This window comes from Nerophis lumbriciformis, linkage group LG18, assembly GCF_033978685.3.
Source record: "Nerophis lumbriciformis linkage group LG18, RoL_Nlum_v2.1, whole genome shotgun sequence".
Classification (NCBI taxonomy): Eukaryota; Metazoa; Chordata; class Actinopteri; order Syngnathiformes; family Syngnathidae; genus Nerophis; species Nerophis lumbriciformis.
The window spans coordinates 44,533,512-44,555,000 of record NC_084565.2 but is presented as its reverse complement, the minus strand read 5'-3'; the positions used below and the strand labels follow the sequence as shown (position 1 = coordinate 44,555,000).

Here is a 21,489-nt window from a genome sequence, read left to right as displayed (position 1 = left end):
AAATTAGCATGCTAATGTTAAGATGAGAATATAGGACAAGTTACCATACTTCTAGGAAGGCACCAAGTATTAAATTGCACTATTTTTTGGTGTAAACATAAAAAATTAGCTAAAGTGGTAGCACAAAACGTTAGCATGATAACATAGGACCAGTTAGCATACTTCTAAGATGGCGCCAAGTATTAAAATGCACTATTTTTCGGTGTAAACATACACAATTAGCTAAAGTGGTAGCATAAAACGTTAGTATACTAATGTTAGCATGATGACGTAAGACAAGTTAGCATACTTCTCGGATGGCGCCAAGTATTAAAATGTACTATTTTTCTGTGTAAACATAGAAAATAAGCTAAAGAGCTGGCACAAAACGTTAGTATACTAATGTTAGCATGATAGCATAGGACAAGTTAGCATACTTGTAAGGTGGCGCCAAGTATTAAAATGCACTATTTTTCGGTGTAAACATACAAAAAGAGCTAAAAAGCTACCATAAATATAAGAGATGTTAGCATACTCCTAAGGTGGCGTCGATTATCAAAAATCTGTTTTTTTAGGTTTAAATGTACAAAACCAGCTGAAAAGCTAGCAAAAAAACATTAGCGTGCTAATATAAGAGACGTTAGCAGACTTCCAAGGTCGCGCCAAGTATTGAAAGCTATCATTTTCAGGTTTATCCACACAAAATTAGCTAAAAAGCTATCATAAAGCGTTAGCATGCTAATATAACAAATGTTAGCATACTCCTTAGGTGGCGTCGAGTATCCAAAATCAGGATTTTTAGGTTTGCACGTACAAAATTAACTAAAAAGCTACCGAAAAAATGTTAGCATGCTAAAATAAGAGACGTTAGCATACTTCCAAGATGGCGTTAAGTATCAAAATCCATGATTTTAAGGTTCAAACAAACAAAATGTGTTAAAACGCTCGCATAAAACGTTAGCATGCTAATGTTAGCATGATGACATAGGACAAGTTATCATACTTCTAGGAAGGCGCCAAGTATTAAATTGCACTATTTTTAGGTGTAAACATAAAGAATTAGCTAAAGTGGTAGCACAAAACGTTAGCATGCTATTGTTAGCATGATAGCATAGGACCAGTTAGCATACTTCTAAGATGGTGCCAAGTATTAAAATGCACTATTGGTAATTGTGAGAAATATTTGTTACAATCTCTTCCCTGTTGCTAATGCTTCTTATTGCTTATCTCATTTTGCGTTGGTGGCATTTACCCGCTGGACGAGGTGCTGGCCAAAGTGCGGCGCACGTTGACGGGTTGGGGGCCAGACTGGTTGAGGTCGTAGGCCAGGTGGCCTTGCAGCTCCCCCATGGAGAAACTTGGTCCCACTCCGGAGACCACAGGAGCTTCAGAAGAGAAAGACCCCACGAGTGAAGAAGATGAAGGTCAATATCCTCTCTCAGAACTTACTTCTGGACACTTGCACCAGCTCTGTGACGCTGAACACTCCCGAGGTCACGAAGGCGTCCTGGAACTCTGGACCGTCTGCGGCATCAACATCATCATCAACAAGGTGAGGTGAAGTCTTGGCGTGCTACTTACCCATGGTGGCGGTGCGACTGTCCTCCTGGTCAGAAGACACGCCCCTAGGACCAGGACTGCTGTTGTGGTCCGCCTCTGCGCCGCACAAAGATGGTAAACAAGCTCACATTCATGAAGAGTTTCAAGTTGTTGTGGAATCATTTCCATTCATCACAAATAACATTCATTTTTAAATCATTCAAAGGGTTTCATTTTGCAGTGAGCAAAGAGGAGAATAAACTTGAACTTTAGTCTTGTGTCTTTTATTGTTTTATTATAATCTATTGATTTGTTTTTGTTGTATTCTATTTTATTGATTTGTTTTGTTTCATTGTATTATATTGATTTGTTTTTGTTTTATTCGATTTTGATTTCTTTCATTCTATTTTATTCTATTATATTGATTTGTTTTATTGTTTTATTCGATTTTATTGATGTCTTTTATTATTTTATTCTATTATTGATGTGTTTTTGTTTTATTCTATTTTATTGATTTGTTTTTGTTTTATTCTATTTTATTGATTTGTTTTTGTTTCATTCTATTTTGATTTGTTTAATTCTATTTTATTGATATATTTTATTGTTTTATTCTATTATATTGATTTGTTTTATTCTATTTTATTGATGTCTTTTATTATTTTATTCTATTCTCGATGTGTTTTTATTATTTTATTCTATTATTGATGTGTTTTTGTTTTATTCTATTTTATTGATGTCTTTTATTATTTCATTCTATTATTGATGTGTTTTTGTTTTATTCTATTTTATTGATTTGTTTTTGTTTTATTGTTTTTATTGATTTGTTTTTGTTTTATTCTATTTTATTGATTTGTTTTTGTTTCATTCTATTTTGATTTGTTCAATTCTATTTTATTGATGTCTTTTATTATCTTATTCTATTATTGATGTGTTTTTGTTTTATTCTATTTTATTGATTTGTTTTTGTTTTATTGTTTTTTATTGATTTGTTTTTGTTTTATTCTATTTTATTGATTTGTTTTTGTTTCATTCTATTTTGATTTGTTTAATTCTATTTTATTGATATATTTTATTGTTTTATTCTATTATATTGATTTGTTTTATTCTATTTTATTGATGTCTTTTATTATTTTATTCTATTCTCGGTGTGTTTTTGTTGTTTTATTCTATTTTATTGATGTATTTTATTGTTTTATTCTATTTTATTGATTTGTTTTTGTTTCATTCTATTTTGATTTGTTTAATTCTATTTTATTGATATATTTTATTGTTTTATTCTATTATATTGATTTGTTTTCTATTTTATTGATGTCTTTTATTTTATTCTATTCTCGGTGTGTTTTTATTGTTTTATTCTATTTTATTGATGTATTTTATTGTTTTATTCTATTTTATTGATTTGTTTTTGTTTCATTCTATTTTGATTTGTTTAATTCTATTTTATTGATATATTTTATTGTTTTATTCTATTCTATTGATTTGTTTTATTCTATTTTATTGATGTCTTTTATTATTTTATTCTATTCTCGATGTGTTTTTATTATTTTATTCTATTATTGATGTGTTTTTGTTCTATTCTATTTTATTGATTTGTTTTTGTTTCATTCTATTTTATTGATTTGTTTTTGTTTTATTCTATTTTATTGATGTCTTTTATTATTTTATTCTATTATTTTTTATTTGTTTATTGTTTACTTGTTTCTTTTTAAATGTTTGTAATTTGATTACTTGTTTTGTTTATTGTTGCTGGAGATAGTTGTGTTGTTAATAGTGTTCTTTAAAAAAAGGGGATCGGATTGGATTTATTTAACAATTTTCATGTTATCAAAAAACATTTATCAGCATTAATGGAGACTCATTTTGTATCATTAATGGGATATTTTATTCTGAAAGAGCTTTGATGAAAAAAACTTCTTCCTTCAGTTTATGCAGAATACTTCACTGGACCAAGTAGCTGGGGAAAGGGAAGCCTGGGCTTCTCTGCTTAGGCTGCTGCCCCCGCGGTTCGACTTCGGATAAGCGAAAGAAGATGGATGGATGGATGGATGGATGGATGGATGGATGGATGGATGGATGGATGGATGGATGGATGGTTGGATGCCTTAGCAGCTTGTTGCTACCGCATCGTTTGCATATTAGCGCATTTGTGATGCTAACAAAACACGTTACCAGAGACCTGTGTCAGGGATTTTGAGTCCATCTGAGTTAATTATAAATAATAATTATAAACATTATATACATTTTTTTAAAAGAATTTTGTGACAATAAAAAATATGGATGTAATCATAGTAGTATCGACTAGATACACTCTTGTACTTGGTATCATTACAGTGGATGTCAGGTGTAGATCCACCCATGGCGTTTGTTTACATTGTGACGGCGGTGAGCTATTGTATCCTCCTACGGTGTGTAGTGAAGCATGTTTAGCTATCCCTCGTCCTCCAGTGATAATGCTACTTGTAAGAAACGTACTTTAATTGTCACCATGGAGACCAGGATTGGTGATTTAGAAGTAGCTAAAACACTGTGGATTAGAGATGCGCGGTTTGCGGACACAACCGCGGAGTCCGCGAATTATCCGCGGTTCGGGCGGTTGAAATAAACCAGTAGCTGAGGCGATCCGCGAGAAGGGCCCGACGCACGTCCAGGGTCACCACCGCGCCCACCGCACCGACACCCCGCCTCGTACGCCTTCGCCGCGGCCGGCGTCACGCGCAGCAGGTAAGCAGCTTACCTGCCCGCCACCCCCGTTGCCGGGGGCGCGTAACAGGGGTCACTCCGCGCGCAGTGCGCTCACGAAAGGGGTGGGGCTCACTCTGGTGAGCCGAGTGGGCCACTTTTGGTAAGCAGAACTGGCGCTGCGGGATGAACCGAACGCCGGGTTAAGGCGCCCGATGCCGACGCTCATCAGACCCCAGAAAAGGTGTTGGTTGATATAGACAGCAGGACGGTGGCCATGGAAGTCGTAACCCGCTAAGGAGTGTGTAACAACCCACCTGCCGAATCAACTAGCCCTGAAAATGGATGGCGCTGGAGCGTCGGGCCCATACCCGGCCGTCGCCGGCAGCAAGAGCCGCGAGGGCTAGGCCGCGACGAGTAGGATGGCCGCCGCGGTGCGCGCTAAAGCCTCGGGCGCGAGCCCGGGTGGAGCCGCCGCGGGTGCGAGGGACATCGCACCTCCATGCGCTTGGAGGTGCGCTCAGCGCGGCTCCCAGATGATTGCGCACGCATTGAATGTCTGTGCTGCATTGGATCAGTCTCCTTTCTTTAACTGGCAAAAGCTTTATAACCTCACTAATGCCTTGCATCGTCTATATTAGATATATAACAACGGGCGGGTGCGGTTTTCATTAAATGTTAGATCGGGTGGATGGCGGATGGTTGACGACTTTTGTGATGCAGTTGCGGATGAAATAATTGCCTATCCGCGCATCTCTACTTTGGATGGATGTTAGCCATGTCTTAAAGCATCTCTTCCTGAGGGTGTTTCAGTGTTATAACTTCACTTTTATCTTGACTTTTTACACCAAAATGCGTCCATTCTCCCTTTTCTGTCTACACACTGTGTCTGCTTGTAAGTACTCTGTGTGTGTGCGCTGCCCAACATGCTCCTCTGCTCCTAAAACCAGCAATGTCACCACGAGACAACGGCAAGAAAAAATATCATGATGCCGAGCGCATATCATTATGTCAAGATAATGGCACTAGCATTTACTTCATTTAAGAATATTTTTCAACATATTGAGCAAAAAGCTCTCATATTTGTTTTTTCTATCAAGAAAAGTGCACTTGTTATTAGTGAGAATATACTTATTTTAAGGTATTTTTGGGTTCATTGAGGTTAGCTAATTTTACTTGTTTTGGAAAGTCTTGACAAGCCGAATTTTCTTGTTCTATTGGCAGATAATTTTGCTTAGTTCAAGTAAAATTTTAGGGGTGTGGGAAAAAATAGATTCGAATTCGAATCGCGATTCTCACGTTGTGCGATTCAGAATCGATTCTCATTTTTAAAAAATCGATTTTTTTTTTTAAATTAATTAATTTATATATTTTAAATTTATTTTGTATTTTTTAATTTTTTTTAATTAATCAATCCAACAAAACAATACCCAGCAATACCATAACAATGCAATCCAATTCCAAAAGCAAAGCCGAGCCAGCAACACTCAGAAGTGCAATAAACAGAGCAATTGAGAGGAGACACAAACACCACACACAACAAACCAAAAGTAGCGAAACAAAAATGAATATTATCAACAACAGTATCAATATTAGTTACAATTTCAACATAGCAGTGATTAAAAATCCCTCATTGACATTATCATTAGACATTTATAAGAAAAGAACAATAGTGTCACAGTGGCTTACACTTGCATCGCATCTCATAAGCTTGACAACACACTGTGTCCAATATTTTCACAAAGATAAAATAAGTCATATTTTTGCTTCATTTAATAGTTCAAACAAATTGATAAAACATTGTCCTTTACAATTATAAAAGCTTTTTACTCTGCTTGCATGTCAGCAGACTGGGGTAGATCCTGCTGAAGTCCTATGTATTGAATGAATAGACAATCCTTTTGAATCGGGAAAATATCCTTTTTGAATCGAGAATCGCGTTGAATCGGAAAAAAATCGATTTTAAATCGAATCGTGACCCTAAGAATCGATATTGAACTGAATCGTGGGACACCCAAAGATTCGCAGCCCTATAAAATACCCCTCATTTGTGTATTTGTACTTTAATATCCATATGAATACCCCATCGGACCCTCAGTGCGTGGCGCTCCAGACTATAATTGATAGCTGTGGTCTTACACAAATAATACATGAACCTACGCATCGCAACGGTAATACGATAGATCTAGTACTGGTCAGGGGTGTCACCACCTCCAAAGTTATGGTACTCCCGTATACTAAAGTAATGGGGACATCTCCGTCTCCGCTCGGGATGGTGTCCTGCTGGCCCCACTATGGACTGGACTCTTACTATTATGTTAGATCCACTATGGACTGGACTCTCACACTATTATGTTAGATCCACTATGGACTGGACTCTCACACTATTATGTTAGATCCACTATGGACTGGACTCTCACTATTATGTTAGATCCACTATGGACTGGACTCTTACTATTATGTTAGATCCACTATGGACTGGACTCTCACACTATTAACTAGATCCACTATGGACTGGACTTTCACAATATTATGTTAGATCCACTATGGACTGGACTCTCACACTATTATGTTAGATCCACTATGGACTGGACTCTCACTATTATGTTAGATCCACTATGGACTGGACTCTTACTATTATGTTAGATCCACTATGGACTGGACTCTCACACTATTATGTTAGATCCACTATGGACTGGACTCTCACACTATTATGTTAGATCCACTATGGACTGGACTCTCACTATTATGTTAGATCCACTATGGACTGGACTCTTACTATTATGTTAGATCCACTATGGACTGGACTCTCACACTATTAACTAGATCCACTATGGACTGGACTTTCACAATATTATGTTAGATCCACTATGGACTGGACTCTCACACTATTATGTTAGATCCACTATGGACTGGACTCTCACTATTATGTTAGATCCACTATGGACTGGACTCTTACTATTATGTTAGATCCACTATGGACTGGACTCTCACACTATTAACTAGATCCACTATGGACTGGACTTTCACAATATTATGTTAGATCAACTATGGACTGGACTCTCACACTATTATGTTAGATCCACTATGGACTGGACTCTCACACTATTATGTTAGATCCACTATGGACTGGACTCTCACACTATTATGTTAGATCCACTATGGACTGGACTCTCACTATTATGTTAGATCCACTATGGACTGGACTCTCACCATTATGTTAGATCCACTATGGACTGGACTCTTACTATTATGTTGGATCCACTATGGACTGGACTCTCACTATTATGTTGGATCCACTATGGACTGGACTCTTACTATTATGTTAGATCCGCTATGGACTGGACTCTTACTATTATGTTGGATCCACTATGGACTGGACTCTCACACTATTATGTTAGATCCACTATGGACTGGACTCTCACACTATTATGTTAGATCCACTATGGACTGGACTCTCACACTATTATGTTAGATCCACTATGGACTGGACTCTCACACTATTATGTTAGATCCACTATGGACTGGACTCTCACACTATTATGTTAGATCCACTATGGACTGGACTCTCACACTATTATGTTAGATCCACTATGGACTGGACTCTCACACTATTATGTTAGATCCACTATGGACTGGACTCTCACTATTATGTTAGATCCACTATGGACTGGACTCTCACTATTATGTTAGATCCACTATGGACTGGACTCTCACACTATTATGTTAGATCCACTATGGACTGGACTCTCACTATTATGTTAGATCCACTATGGACTGGACTCTCACTATTATGTTAGATCCACTATGGACTGGACTCTCACTATTATGTTAGATCCACTATGGACTGGACTCTCACACTATTATGTTAGATCCACTATGGACTGGACTCTTACTATTATGTTAGATCCACTATGGACTGGACTCTCACACTATTATGTTAGATCCACTATGGACTGGACTCTCACTATTATGTTGGATCCACTATGGACTGGACTCTCACACTATTATGTTGGATCCACTATGGACTGGACTCTCACACTATTATGTTAGATCCACTATGGACTGGACTCTCACACTATTATGTTAGATCCACTATGGACTGGACTCTCACACTATTATGTTAGATCCACTATGGACTGGACTCTTACTATTATGTTAGATCCACTATGGACTGGACTCTTACTATTATGTTAGATCCACTATGGACTGGACTCTCACTATTATGTTAGATCCACTATGGACTGGACTCTCACTATTATGTTAGATCCACTATGGACTGGACTCTCACTATTATGTTAGATCCACTATGGACCGGACTCTCACTATTATGTTAGATCCACTATGGACTGGACTCTCACTATTATGTTAGATCCACTATGGACTGGACTCTTACTATTATGTTGGATCCACTATGGACTGGACTCTCACACTATTATGTTAGATCCACTATGGACTGGACTCTCACTATTATGTTAGATCTACTATGGACTGGACTCTCACACTATTATGTTAGATCCACTATGGACTGGACTCTCACTATTATGTTAGATCCACTATGGACTGGACTCTCACTATTATGTTAGATCCACTATGGACTGGACTCTTACTATTATGTTGGATCCACTATGGACTGGACTCTCACACTATTATGTTAGATCCACTATGGACTGGACTCTTACTATTATGTTGGATCCACTATGGACTGGACTAATCTGCACTAGTGTACTAAGGTATTTCCTGGCACTCACCTCTCTCGTGCACGTAGTAGGCCAAGTAGAGGTCCAGCTCCTTGACGGAGACCGAGATGTGTCTGGGCTGCACGCAGAGGATGGGGTTGGAGCAATGGCCGCCCTTCACCAGACGCTCTCCGTCCGTGCTTTCCAGAGGGATCCCTTTAAACAGGATCACCATCACCAAGTCCAGCCTCCACACCTGCGAGCGGACAACACGGACGTCAGTTCTGTGAGGCGGCCCTCGCGGGAGCCGCTCCGCCACTCGGCCACCTTGTCCGCTTGCCGGAGGCAGTCGATGCGTCTCATTTTGCCTTTTTGGTCCGGGTTGGACAGGACGCAGCACGCCGCTTTCTTGCCGGTGATGGACAGGACGAAGTCTTCTCTGCATTCAGGTCTGATGTCCTTCCTCAGCTTGGCCAGGAGACGACTGGCCCACTTTTGTTTCACCTGGAAGAAGATGGTGTGCACACACGTGACTACAACTGCCACGGTTATATTTATATACTTTTTTTTTGACCAACTCAGGGAATAAGTCCTTGGACACAGGAGGGTTTTGCAGGCAAAAGCCAATAGTAGTTTTGCACTCAATTGGGCAAACAGCTGGTCAAATATAAGGGAATGACCCTCCTTGATAAATAGGGTCGTAAGCAGAGGTGGGTAGAGTAGCCAGAATTTGTACTCAAGTAAGAGTACTGTTACTTTAGAGATTTAATATTCAAGTAAAAGTAAGGAGTAGTCACCCAAATATTTACTTGAGTAAAAGTAAAAAGTAAGTTGTGAAAAAACTACTCAAGTACTGAGTAACTAATGAGTAACATACACACACATATCATATATATATATATATATTAGGGCTGCAGCTAACGATTATTTTTCTATCGATTAATCTATAGATTATTTTTTTCGATTAATCGGTTAATCTATAGATTATTTTTTTTCGATTAATCTATAGATTATTTTTTTCGATTAATCGGTTAATCTATAGATTATTTTTTTTCGATTAATCTATAGATTATTTTTCCTTTTACCGATTTTTTTTTTAATTTAAAATGAAGAGGAAAAAAATAAGGGTAGGCCAGTTTTTTCAAAAGGCATGGCTTTTATTTACAAAAAAAAAAATCAACACTTTTTTTCATACATAAAAATTAAAGGATGCGGGGGCCACTTTGATACATTTTGTCCAATAAAGATACTAAAACCAATATAATGTAGATGAATACACAGTATGCGAAGCTGTCTGAACAAAACATCCACATCTTAACTTTGTGTTATTGCTGACAAAGCACATTGGGGTAATTTGTAATCTAACCACCTTTATTGGTGAATCTATTATTATTCTTTATTAATATTGACAATATTACCATTAATTAAGCCAACTAAAAACTTTTCAGGGATTTAGAACACTTGAAAATTTTCCATTTCTTAAAAGAGACTTGTACACATTTTCACAATGACAAAGCGCGTGTAATCATCAAAGAGCATATACACAATGATAAGATGCACTTTTGGTTTTCAGACCCCACTTTTAGGGGAATAAGGGGCAGTTTCTTTCTTTTTTTGTTTAATGTTTTTGTCATGTCTGTGTGATCATGTTTTTGTTTTGGTCATGTTCGGTTTTGTTTTTGGACTTTTTGTGCACTTTTGTTTTGTCACCATAGCAACCATTAGTTTTCACCTGTCACGTCACGCACCCGTTTCACATTTTGAGTCACGCACCTGTTTTCGTTAATCATGTCTGTAGTATTTAAGTTCATTGTTTTCAGTTTGTCGTTCTGGCGACATCCCCACATTTATGCTCTGCACAGTTCTGACTCTTTTTTCATGTCCATCGTTCACGCTGCTCCATGCCAAGTAAGTTTTGTTTATTATTGCCACAGTTAGTGTTTTTTGTTGTTCATAGTTGTTGCCTTTGTGCAAGTATTTGGTTTCATAGTTTGTTCTCCGCCATTGTGCGCGCCTTTTGTTTACTTCCTTTTTTTTACTTCCTTTTTTTTGTAGTTTAAATAAAAATGTACTTACATTCCCGTCTCGCCCGAGCCAACTTTCCGTTGCATCCCGGAAGGGCAAACACCCAGGACCAGGTCTTGACAGTTTTAATCCAAGACATGTACATTTTGTCTTTGGAATGTGTTGCGGGTCAATTAATAATTAATAATAAATTTAATACTCAAGTAAAAGTAAGGAGTAGTCACCCAAATATTTACTTGAGTAAAAGTAAAAAGTAAGTTGTGAAAAAACTACTCAAGTACTGAGTAACTAATGAGTAACATACACACACATATCATACATATATATATATATTAGGGCTGCAGCTAAGGATTATTTTTCTATCGATTAATCTATAGATTATTTTTTTCGATTAATCGGTTAATCTATAGATTATTTTTTCGATTAATCTATAGATTATTTTTCCTTTTACCGATTTTTTTTTTAATTTAAAATGAAGAGGAAAAAAATAAGGGTAGGCCAGTTTTTTCAAAAGGCATGGCTTTTATTTACAAAAAAAAAAAAGTATGGCCACTCAGTCAACATTGACAACAACATGACAAAATATTCTGTAACAATGTAAACATTTAAAACTTTTAACATTTAACAAAAATAAAAAGTAGCTTATTTGCTTTTTAATGTGCAAATATAAAAGTAAACATCCAGTGCAAATCTTAATATTCTGGAATAGTATAAGCATTTCAAAAGTAAAAGTATTGCTTATTTTGCTTTAAAATGTGCAAAAATAAAGATAAACATCCAATACAAAAAAGTGCAAAACGGAAATATTCTGTAACAAGTGTAAACATTTCAACAAAAGTAAAAGTATTGCTTATTTGCTAAAATGTGCAAAAATAAAGCTAAACATCCAATACAAAAAAGTGTACAGTGTAAACATTTCAACAAAAGTAAAAGTATTGCTTATTTTGCTTAATAACACAACAATGATAGTATGATTAAAGTGAAAGTTAATTGTTGGTTTGTACATAGTATATGTAACTGTTAATTTTTTTATTTTCAATACATTTGCAAAACATAAAAAATTAAAGCTGCAAGCAGCGTTGGTCAGGCCCGCGTATTTGGCAGGTGCTAGTCCTAAGTGTCCCAATACTTTTGTCCAGTTTTAGTAGTACGTGTCCCAATACTTTTGTCAAGTTGTAATCCTAAGTGTCCCAATACTTTTTTCCAGTGGTAGTCATAAGTGTCCCAATACTTTTGTCCGGTGGTAGTCTGAAGTGTCCCAAGACTTTTGTCTAGTGTACCTACCTTGTCTGCATTGTGTGGGCACGTTGGTGCTTCCTGCTTTTAAGCAGCCATCTTAAAAAAAACAGCAGCGCAGCAGCATCAGTGCAGCGGTTCTTTGAAGGGTCATAAAATCAAAACCGGAGCAGTTAGAAAAACGCTGTTCTGTACTTTTATACACAAGGGTTCAATCTCTCTCCTGTGTTAGTTTGAAGCCGAAACGACAAACGCACTCAGAGGAGATAGTTTTTGAAGGAAGGTGACCGGTTTTTACAAAAAAATTGTTTTGAAGGGGGAATAGCAAACTTCCTGTTGATTTTTGCGGGGGGTTGTCAATCTATGAAATGTAGGTCTAAGTGAGACCTACATAGAGGTTTTTGTTTCATGTCTCTCCGACCTTCCCAGTGGGAGTTACAGGCAGGTTTGTCATTTTTTTCTTCCGAGGAGCAGTTTTTTCAGCATTTTATTCAAAAATTGCACTAGAGCGCAATTTTGAGATTTGGGGTTAGGTTTTTTTATTAAATCGCAATTTTTGCCAGTCCTGATGTGTGTGTTCAGTTTGGTGAGTTTTGAAGCATGTTAAGGGGGTCAAATTACAGCTCAAAGAGGCAAAAGTGACTGTTTTTAGTACTTTTTTTGTCTTGAAGGGGGAATTGCCAACTTTCTGTTGATTTCTGCCCAAGGATGTACAATTATGAAATCTAGGTCTAAGTCAGACCTACATAGAGAATTTTGTTTCATGTCTTTCCGACCTTCCTAGTGGGAGTTACAGGCAGTCTAGTTTTTCTTTTTCCTAGGGGGCGCTAGAGCGCAATTTTGAGTTTTGGGGTTCGGTTTTTTTTATTAAAAGACAATTTTCCCAGGTCCTGATGTGTGGGTCAAATATGGTGAGTTTTGAAGCATGTTAAGTGGGTCAAATTAGTGCTCAAAGAGGCGGCCGGTATAATAATAATAAAACCTTACAAATTCAATAGGTCCTTATGGCCCATTGCATAAGGACTCCCTTTGGGAGTCCTTATGCAATGGGCCATGCGGGCCCTAATAAACACTTTCACATTGTCATTATGGGGTATTATATTGTGTGTGGAATTTTGAGGACAAAAATTAATTTATTCCATTTTGGACTAAGGCTATAATGTAACAACATGTGTATTCTTTTTTTTTTTCCAACTTTTTTTTATTGGCATTTTCAAATAGACAGAAAAAAGTGCAAGTCGAAACAGTACAATTTTAAAGTCAGTAAATGATTCACACCCTTTCCCTTAAAACCCAAACCACCCACCCACCCTCCCACCCCACTCAGGTCCTACCAAAGAGGGACAAATGGCACAATTATATAACAAGTAAGACGACAAAGACAGACACATTCTCACACACACACACACACACACACGCACACACACACACATACGAGGCCAGAGACAGACAGATATACAGGTAAAAGCCAGTAAATTAGAATATTTTGAAAAACTTGATTTATTTCAGTAATTGCATTCAAAAGGTGTAACTTGTACATTATATTTATTCATTGCACACAGACTGATGCATTCAAATGTTTATTTCATTTAATTTTGATGATTTGAAGTGGCAACAAATGAAAATCCAAAATTCCGTGTGTCACAAAATTAGAATATTACTTAAGGCTAATACAAAAAAGGGATTTTTAGAAATGTTGGCCAACCGACACCAGCAGATGACATGGCACCCCAAACCATCACTGATGGTGGAAACTTTACACTAGACTTCAGGCAACGTGGATCCTGTGTCTCTCCTGTCTTCCTCCAGACTCTGGGACCTCGATTTCCAAAGGAAATGCAAAATTTGCATGGTTGGGTGATGGTTTGGGGTGCCATGTCATCTGCTGGTGTCGGTCCACTCTGTTTCCTGAGATCCAGGGTCAACGCAGCCGTCTACCAGCAAGTTTTAGAGCACTTCATGCTTCCTGCTGCTGACCTGCTCTATGGAGATGGAGATTTCAAGTTCCAACAGGACTTGGCGCCTGCACACAGCGCAAAATCTACCCGTGCCTGGTTTACGGACCATGGTATTTCTGTTCTAAATTGGCCCGCCAACTCCCCTGACTAGCCCCATAGAAAATCTGTGGGGTATTGTGAAAAGGAAGATGCAGAATGCCAGACCCAAAAACGCAGAAGAGTTGAAGGCCACTATCAGAGCAACCTGGGCTCTCATAACACCTGAGCAGTGCCAGAAACTCATCGACTCCATGCCACGCCGCATTAACGCAGTAATTGAGGCAAAAGGAGCTCCAACCAAGTATTGAGTATTGTACATGCTCATATTTTTCATTTTCATACTTTTCAGTTGGCCAACATTTCTAAAAATCCCTTTTTTGTATTAGCCTTAAGTAATATTCTAATTTTGTGACACACGGAATTTTGGATTTTCATTTGTTGCCACTTCAAATCATCAAAATTAAATGAAATAAACATTTGAATGCATCAGTCTGTGTGCAATGAATAAATATAATGTACAAGTTACACCTTTTGAATGCAATTACTGAAATAAATCAAGTTTTTCAAAATATTCTAATTTACTGGCTTTTACCTGTATATATATACAAATATATAATAATAATAATAAAATAAAAACAAAAATTTAATAATAATAATAATATATAATAAAATAAAAATAGAATAAAATAATACTAATAAATAAAAGGGAGATTATTCCTCATCTGCGTCTGGGCATAGGTCAAGAGAGTTGACATACAGCAAAAAAGGACTCCATGAGCTTTTGGATGCACTCTATTCTGATTGCTGATTCTTGTTCCTTGTACACATTTATGTTATTTACTATAATTTAGCAATTGATTGTCCATCCATCCATTTTCTACCGCTTTTTCCCTTCGGGGTCGCATGGGGCGCTGGAGCCTATCCCAGCTACAATCTTGATTGTGATGGGGTTTTTTTCAATCGAGCTGGTAAGGCTTATTGTAACAAAAAATGTACACTTTCAAGCAACAACTCCTGTGCTACTTGAGGAAGCTGCACATGTTTTTACCTCTCAAACAAAGTCTTCAAAATAAACTACTTTAGGAGCCTACACTAATATTTTCACCTAAATTGTCTTTTCATTAGTAAAACGTAATAGCTTTAGTTATATAGCCATAGCTGGCTAGCACTATGCCTGACCAAAATAACAACAAAACAGGGCAATTCAAGGAGCATTCTGCGAGTAAGTCAGAGCGCCCTCTGCTGGACAAACTGCATCAGGGGTGTCAAGCACATTTTCATTGAGGGCCACATTGCAGTTTGTTTGTAACTGTCATGTCTGTATTATCATGTTTTGTTTTAAGTCATGTTTTGTTTAGTTTGTCTTTTCACTCCCTTGTCTGGTCACCATAGCGACCATTAGTTTTCACCTGTCACGTCACGCACCTGTTTCACGTTTTGAGTCACGCACCTGCTTTCACTAATCATGTCCATAGTATTTAAGTTCATTCATTTTCTGTTGTTCGTTCTGACGACCTCACAACACATTTATGCTCTGTTCATGCCTGATACTTCTTTTCATGTCAATTCCTCAAGCAACTACTTTTGTCCAAGCCAAGTAAGTTTTTGTTCCATATTTATAGTCTTTTCGGTTTCATAGTTTGTTCTCCGCCATTGTGCGTGTTTTTTGTTTGTACTTTTTTGCTATAGTCTTTTGGTTTCATAGTTTATTCTCCGCCACTGTGCGCGCTTTCATTTATTCCTTTTTTTTGATAATAATAAATCATGTACCTTCATTCCCGTCTCGCACGAGCCAACTTTCCGTTGCATCCTGGAAAAGCACACACCTCGGACCAAGTCATGACAGTAACATTGATTAATATATTAATATAAATGTATAGATTCACCTCATGATATTGTTATACCGTATTTTTCGGACTATAAGTGGCTGTTTTTTTTCATAGTTTGGCCGGGGGTGCAACTGAAATGATGAACACATTAGCGTAAAATATCAAATAATATTATTGATGTCATTCACGTAAGAGACTAGACGTATAAGATTTCATGGGATTTAGCGATTAGGAGTGACAGATTGTTTGGTAAACGTATAGCATGTTCTATATGTTATAGTTATTTGAATGACTCTTACCATAATATGTTACGTTAACATACCAGTTGGTTATTTATGCCTCATATAACGTACACTTATTCAGCCTGTTGTTCACTATTCTTCATTTATTTTAAATTGCCTTTCAAATGTCTATTCTTGCTGTTGGCTTTTATCAAATACATTTCCCCCAAAAATGCGACTTATATATGTTTTTTTCCTTCTTTATTATGCATTTTCGGCCGGTCCGACTTATACTCCGGAGCGACTTACACTCCGAAAAATACGGTACATTTGATTACAGTTTTATATACAGGTGTAACTAGAAACATGAGAAAATCGTGTAAAAGTCAATTTCAGCGATTCAACTTCAAATGTGAAACTAATATGTTATATGAAGTCATTACGTACAAAGTGAAATGTGTCAAGTAGAGATGCGCGGATAGGCAATTATTTCATCCGCAACCGCGTCACAAAAGTCGTCAACCATCCGCATCCACCCGAACCAACATTTTATCAAAACCACACCCGCCCGCCATCCGCCAGTTGTTATATATCTAATATAGATGATGCAATGTATTAGTGAGGTTATAAAGCTTTTGCCTGTTAAAGAAAGGAGACTGATCCAATGCAGCACAGACATTCAATGCGTGCCACAAATTAATATATCTTGGCCACGCATTAGTGGCTAAGATATATTAATGCGTGATAATATTATTTATCATTATTATAATATTATTGTCATTTCCATTAAGAAAGTGTTGACTATTGTTGCCAATGCCCTCAGATCAGGAGTGCGTTCCTCACACTTTGTGTGCGCAGTTGCAGCAAGCAGAACGAGGCTTTTAAGAAGTTAAAACAATGTTTTAGAAAGACTAGGCCTATATTTTCATTAGGTAAAAAAAATATTCTGAATTTATTTCAATGAATATTAACTTGTTAACGTTATAATGCTCAAATAGGGACGAGGGCGGGGTGCACAGTGAAGCAGTGAACAATTTCGCGACAAAGATGAACCTTTATTGATTGATCTGCAGCCATGACAAAATATCAGACAATCTCCATTGTCAACGACAGGCAGGAAAATAAAGATAAACACATAGCCTATGTTCTAGGCATAGGCTCATACGTTTTTAAGTTGAAATAAAAAAATAAATATAAAAAATGTGCCTCATAAGCCTTAGGCGGTCAATCACGCGCACAAACTTAAATTATACAATAACATATGTATGTCATCTCTATTTAAACAAAAATAAATTAAATAAATAATAATAACAAATTACCTGCAACTTATTGGCCAAGGCAAAAAGCTGAAGGGGGGAAATCAAACCCATCAGACTGCACTTTATCATCAAACTTGAATTATAATGAAAATAGACGGTCGCGACAAACAAAGCAGGCTAAATATCCTTACATTGTCGCCAATCGGAGATGCGCTTCACTTGAAAGCGAGGCCAAATAATTATTCACACATAGTAGTATATCTCCAATAGAAAAAAAACACAATAAACAACGCAATTGCCTTAATTCCTTTGCATTGTAGTGCGCCCAAACAACACGTAACCATCAAAATTATTTAGCTGACCGAACTCAATATAGGTTAGACATGGGCTTATTTGGTATAGCCTATAGGTAACGTAGACTAATTCCTTTAACATATCCAACCGTATGTCTACTTACTTTTTTTTTTTGTTAGCACTATGCAGGAATAAAATGGCATCTACAGTGCCAGGATTCATGCGAGAGCGCCTGGCCTCTAAAATGCGCCCTGCTGCGCTGAAGGAGCGCTCACTTGCGCCACTTGTTGCTGGGACGCGGTGCCTGATGAATAATTGACTGTTTCAAAGAGTGCTGCTCGTTTTTCATATGTGGGTAACAACATTTAACTATGTATACAGGTAAAAGCCAGTAAATTAGAATATTTTGAAAAACTTGATTTATTTCAGTAATTGCATTCAAAAGGTGTAACTTGAAGTGCTCTAAAACTTGCTGGTAGACGGCTGCGTTGACCCTGGATCTCAGGAAACAGAGTGGACCGACACCAGCAGATGACATGGCACCCCAAACCATCACCCAACCATGCAAATTTTGCATTTCCTTTGGAAATCGAGGTCCCAGAGTCTGGAGGAAGACAGGAGAGGCACAGGATCCACGTTGCCTGAAGTCTAGTGTAAAGTTTCCACCATCAGTGATGGTTTGGGGTGCCATGTCATCTGCTGGTGTCGGTCCACTCTGTTTCCTGAGATCCAGGGTCAACGCAGCCGTCTACCAGCAAGTTTTAAAGCACTTCATGCTTCCTGCTGCTGACCTGCTCTATGGAGATGGAGATTTCAAGTTCCAACAGGACTTGGCGCCTGCACACAGCGCAAAATCTACCCGTGCCTGGTTTACGGACCATGGTATTTCTGTTCTAAATTGGCCCGCCAACTCCCCTGACCTTAGCCCCATAGAAAATCTGTGGGGTATTGTGAAAAGGAAGATGCAGAATGCCAGACCCAAAAACGCAGAAGAGTTGAAGGCCACTATCAGAGCAACCTGGGCTCTCATAACACCTGAGCAGTGCCAGAAACTCATCGACTCCATGCCACGCCGCATTAATGCAGTAATTGAGGCAAAAGGAGCTCCAACCAAGTATTGAGTATTGTACATGCTCATATTTTTCATTTTCATACTTTTCAGTTGGCCAACATTTCTAAAAATCCCTTTTTTGTATTAGCCTTAAGTAATATTCTAATTTTGTGACACACGGAATTTTGGATCTTCATTTGTTGCCACTTCAAATCATCAAAATTAAATGAAATAAACATTTGAATGCATCAGTCTGTGTGCAATGAATAAATATAATGTACAAGTTACACCTTTTGAATGCAATTACTGAAATAAATCAAGTTTTTCAAAATATTCTAATTTACTGGCTTTTACCTGTATATTTCCGAATTGGTTCAACCGCCAACCGCCCGCATCTATTTAAAATCTATTTTTACCCGCCCGACCCGCGGTTCATCCGCGGACTCCGCGGTTGTGTCCGCAAACCGCGCATCTCTAGTGTCAAGCTTTTATTTGTTATAATTTTGATGATCATTGTTTACAGTTTTTGAAAAAACAAAATGCTCTGACATTTTCCATTCAAGGTTTTTTTTTTATAAGCTGTAAACCACAATCACCAAAATGACGTCAAAAGAAGTCTTGAAATATCTGGAGTTGCATGTTATGAGCCTGTCATGTATACGTTTCACCTTGTATATCTAATTGCTGGAATAATCCAATGTTTGCACGATAGTCTAATTTTGTGGGTTCCACTTGTATATTTTTTCCATTCAGTGTAAAAATTAATATGTAGATTTTGCTGCCAAAGTCGATGTGATTGTAAAATCTTTTTTACAGCATTTACTGTTAATGGAAAAACGTACTACAGTTTTTTAAAATACAATTCAAGAGACTGAGCTAACAGGTTGTTTTTTTTACAGTATAACCCAGGGGTGCTCACACTTTTTCTGCAGGCGAGCTACTTTTCAATTGATCAAGTCGTGGGGATCTACCTCATTCATATATATCATTTATATATACTTATTTATGAAATATATGTTTTTGTTAACAAGTTAAAGGTGTTTAATGATAATGCAAGCATGTTTAACACATATAGTTAATATTGTTAAAAAATTAAAGGTGTTTAATGATAATACACGTATGTTTAATACATATAGTTAATATTGTTAACAAGTTAAAGGTGTTTAAAGATAATACAAGCATGTTTAACACATATAGTTAATATTGTTAACAAGTTAAAGGTGTTTAAAGATAATACAAGCATGTTTAACACATATAGTTAATATTGTTAATAAGTTAAAGGTGTTTAAAGATAATACAAGCATGTTTAACACATATAGTTAATATTGTTAATAAGTTAAAGGTGTTTAAAGATAATACAAGCATGTTTAATGTTACGATCCGCTGCCCGGATCAGAGTTTGTTTATGTTTGTGTCACGTGTTTTCAGCACCTTGAGTTTAGTTTGTTTCTGTTGCCATGACGGCAGATTGTACGCACCTGCCTCTGGTTAGTGTTCGGGACGCGCACCTGTTGCCCGGGCGCTAATCAGAGGGCTATTTAGTCTTTGCTCTGGCCTCACTCGGTCTGGCTTCGTAGTTTGTTCTCACACAACTGATGACGACAATTATTTACTGTTTCTTAGCTACTAGTTCTCACGCTAGGCTCTTTTGGTTTGCTAGCTCCCACGCTAGCCCTTTTGTTTATTCATCATATTATTTATATTTAAAATAAATCATTTTTCCTACCTGCAAGCTGTGTCCGAAGCCGTCTGCATCCTTGGGAGAACCACACCCGCATCACTATGCGACCAAGTCGTTTCATTTAACACATATAGATTCCTTTCTTTCATGAAGACAAGAATATAAGTTGATGTATTACCTGATTCTGATGACTTGCATTGATTGGAATCAGACAGTGGTGCTGATACGTCCGCATTTTCGAATGGAGGAGAAAAAAGTCCTCCATTCTGTCCAATACCACATGAAAGTGGTTGGTTTTTGGCATCTTATTTGTCCAGCTTCCGTACTCCTTTGTATACACTTTACAAGAAATACATTGTCGGCAAACTCCGTAGCTTGCTAGCTTGTGCACGCCAGCTTTCTGAGACTCTTATTTTGGTAGTGCAACTGTGCAACTGTGCAGTCGCGGTCTTTGGAGTTTTGACGACAGGTACGGCGCCAGAGTCTGTTGAAATAAAGTGTTTCTCGCCTTCCAGTCGGTAATTTTAATGAGCTGGCAGCAGCCAGCGTCATCTCAGAAGACCCTCGGGTGCCGTGAATGTCAATCAAGTGACGAAAGTGACGTCATAGTGAAGATTTATGATCGCTCATTTTTAGGACTATTTTTTTAATGCCTGGCTGGTGATCGACTGACACACCCTCCGAGATCCACCGGTAGCTCGCGATCGACGTAATGAGCACCCCTGGTATAACCTATTGTCATTTTCACAATGTACAGTTTGATGAATATTTATTTTTATTTTTCCCCAAAAAGTTTGGAATGTATGATAATATAATATTTACACTATTAGATAGTATTAAAGTTTAAAAAATATGCAGTACATGTATTTTTTGGGCGATATGGGTAACAACTGTATCATAATATAAGTAGGATTTAATTTGGCCTGTTATTCTTATTTATATATGGAAATACATTAATGTCATGCAGTAATTGTTATTTAAATACTATTGGACCAAATTATTATTTTAAAGTAGAACATT

The 21,489-nt window shown here is 37.3% G+C and overlaps 1 protein-coding gene across 3 annotated transcripts in view; it reads right to left on the bottom strand.

Annotated features, from left to right (window-relative positions):
- The window catches only part of nfic (nuclear factor I/C), a 66,260-nt gene that overhangs the window by 14,926 nt on the left and 29,845 nt on the right, over positions 1-21,489 (bottom strand). For all 3 annotated transcript variants that reach the window (XM_061978454.2, XM_061978453.2, XM_061978455.2), the window contains exons 3-7: positions 9,204-9,380; positions 8,949-9,132; positions 1,561-1,635; positions 1,429-1,503; positions 1,232-1,364 (exon numbers count right to left, since the gene is read on the bottom strand). In XM_061978454.2, coding sequence (XP_061834438.1) covers positions 1,232-1,364; positions 1,429-1,503; positions 1,561-1,635; positions 8,949-9,132; positions 9,204-9,380 — 644 coding nt within the window. The remainder of the gene's footprint in view (positions 1-1,231; positions 1,365-1,428; positions 1,504-1,560; positions 1,636-8,948; positions 9,133-9,203; positions 9,381-21,489) is intronic.